Source organism: Hipposideros armiger, unplaced genomic scaffold, assembly GCF_001890085.2.
Source record: "Hipposideros armiger isolate ML-2016 unplaced genomic scaffold, ASM189008v1 scaffold_12, whole genome shotgun sequence".
NCBI classification, from domain to species: Eukaryota; Metazoa; Chordata; class Mammalia; order Chiroptera; family Hipposideridae; genus Hipposideros; species Hipposideros armiger.
The window spans coordinates 2,973,350-2,975,950 of record NW_017731362.1 but is presented as its reverse complement, the minus strand read 5'-3'; the positions used below and the strand labels follow the sequence as shown (position 1 = coordinate 2,975,950).

At 31.6% G+C, this 2,601-nt stretch overlaps 1 protein-coding gene across 1 annotated transcript in view; it reads left to right on the top strand.

Moving 5' to 3' along the window:
* The window catches only part of TRPM7 (transient receptor potential cation channel subfamily M member 7), a 58,704-nt gene that overhangs the window by 7,502 nt on the left and 48,601 nt on the right, over positions 1-2,601 (top strand). The window contains exon 4 of the mRNA XM_019664038.1: positions 2,115-2,249. Within this exon, the coding sequence (XP_019519583.1) occupies positions 2,115-2,249 (135 nt within the window). The remainder of the gene's footprint in view (positions 1-2,114; positions 2,250-2,601) is intronic.

Here is a 2,601-nt window from a genome sequence, read left to right as displayed (position 1 = left end):
CCAATTCCCCAATTTAAAAAAAAAAAAAAAAAGCTGTTCTAAAGAGGTTTTGTTTATGTGTGTTGGTATTTACCATATTAAAATATAAAACGAAGAAATCATAAAAATATTTATTATTTTGTGTTTAAGTAACAATCCACTATATGTTAACAGAAAAACATGTTTTTCAAGAAAACAAAAACTTAGTGAGAGTAGAATAATTTTACAGTTTTACAAATCTCTTTAATGCCTGGATTTATAGAAGACAGTTTGATTCTCATATTTGCTTTTGAATTTAATTTCACAATATCACACATCAAGAAGCCTCTGGAAAATTTTGCTAAACACTTGAGAGAATGAGAATGAAAAAATGCAAATGAGATCTTAACGTGATTCTGAAAATACTTTTGATCTCATGGACCTCCTGAAAGGGTCTTGGGAGTATTCAGGGGTTTTAGGACTGCGCTTTGAGAACTGCTGTGTTAAAGTATATTTGTTTTATACTAAAAAGTTATGTATAATGAATAAACATTAATGGATTAAGATAAAATAGAATTCCAAAAACTGCATTTCTACATGATTAATAATGTTAGGGGAAATACAGTGAAACTTTCTAATACCTAAAGTATGATATACTTCATATTAACTTGGAAGACACATTTATTTTTTAAAAGTTAACATATATGAATGAGCAGGAAAAACTTAGTTCCTGAGTGGCTAAACTAAATATTGTAAAAAGAAGACAGTAAAATGTAGTTTATATGAAATATCTTTTATAATTATCTTTAGATATTATACAAAATTTAAAAATAAGAATAGCAAAGAAAATATTGTCTTCAAAGAAATAATATGTTTACCCAGTTAGGTTTGAAAATCTATTACCAGGTATATGTGATCAAAATGGAAAAGTAGATCACATTGATTACTATGATGGCCTTTCATAAAAAAATTAACATCACAATAGTGGGAGAAAAANTTAAGATTTTATTGGGGAATTGGGGGAGGGGAACAGCACTGGGGAATTGGGGAAGGGGAACAGACAACTTGCTGTCCCTTTTGTTCTTCAGTCTAGTTGTGAGGATGTCGCCTCACTGTCCCATGTTGGTATTAACCATTGTGCTCTTCCCGGGTGAGGCAGATCGGTCGCCGGCCACATAGGTTTTTTTTTATCATACAGTACCAAAATGTTAAAAATATACAGAAGCAGTAATATGAGATATTACAGTAACATCACATACTAACATTAACAATATTAAATATATTAATATTCTATTAAGTAACCTTTATTAATGATACTCAAAGAAATCTGTTTGTGTCTCCACTAATTTAATAGTATTTGATTGTGAGTTTGTTAAAGTCTATAAGAATCTGTAAATCTTAAAAGGAACAGCTACAAATGCTGACTGATATGTATGTGTTATATTAAACTCAAATGACACAGGTTGTATTGTTAAGAGATGTGATTTTTCTCTTATGGTGAATAATTTGTTAAAAGTTCTAGAGAAAATTAAGTACAATCTTGTCTAACTTACATTATGGTTCTGTTTTTTGGAAAGTGCATCATAGAACAAATCATGATAGAATACTTCGTGTGTATGCTATATGTAAAGCAGTATTACTGGATTTTCATTGATGAGCATCTAACAGGATAATAGAAAGTTGTGCACGATGTGAGACAATTTGTTTGTGAGTGAGATTGTCTGGCATATTGCATGATTTCTGGTAATCTTTGATGCTACCCATCAAATGTTAGTAATGGCTCCCAGTTACTGAAATGATCACTCCAAAAAACCTTTCCTCAAAATTGAGAACCATTGCTTTAAGGTTTTTTTTCCCCCTAAATTTAGTTGATAATGGTTTCTCTCTTGTTTTTTTGTTTTTTTTCCCCATGTTCACACTTGCTCGCCTGCAAAGTAGTGTTTATGGAATGTTGTTTGGGGAATGCTACTCTAGAGATGTCTTTTTATCTATTCTCTGTATTCCTTAAGTTCTAGCCTTTTACTATTTTGCATCTTTTTAATCTTCTAAAACTGTTTGGGATCAAGAAGGTATAAAAATGCCAAGGACTTGCATTTAGAACTGTTTGTATAATTAGAGTGTGTGAATCACATTTATTAATATTGATACTCTTTCAGGTTGGATCCTTGGAACAAGCTATGCTTGATGCTCTTGTAATGGATAGAGTTGCATTTGTAAAACTTCTTATTGAAAATGGAGTAAGCATGCATAAATTCCTTACCATTCCTCGACTGGAAGAACTTTACAACACTGTAAGTATATGTTAGTATTCTTTGTTAACTAAATTTTATCATCATCTTTGGGAAGTGTCATTTTACCTGAACATACTCAATCCTATTGATAAAACCTTGAATGTCTTGCTAGATTACATGGAAAAATTACAGTCTTAGTATAAATTGGTTATATTGGATTTTGGGGAAAGTCATAATGCATTTTTGCAACGAAAAACATAGAAAAAAATACGTGATGACTTTTCCGACAACCCAATAATACAGTTGGAAGCCCTTTCCCTGTTTCTGGGGACCTCCCCTGTCACTGTAGCCACATAGGAAAGAGATGTAGTGTTATCCACCTTGTCTTCCTCTCTCTCCCCTCACCCTTTTT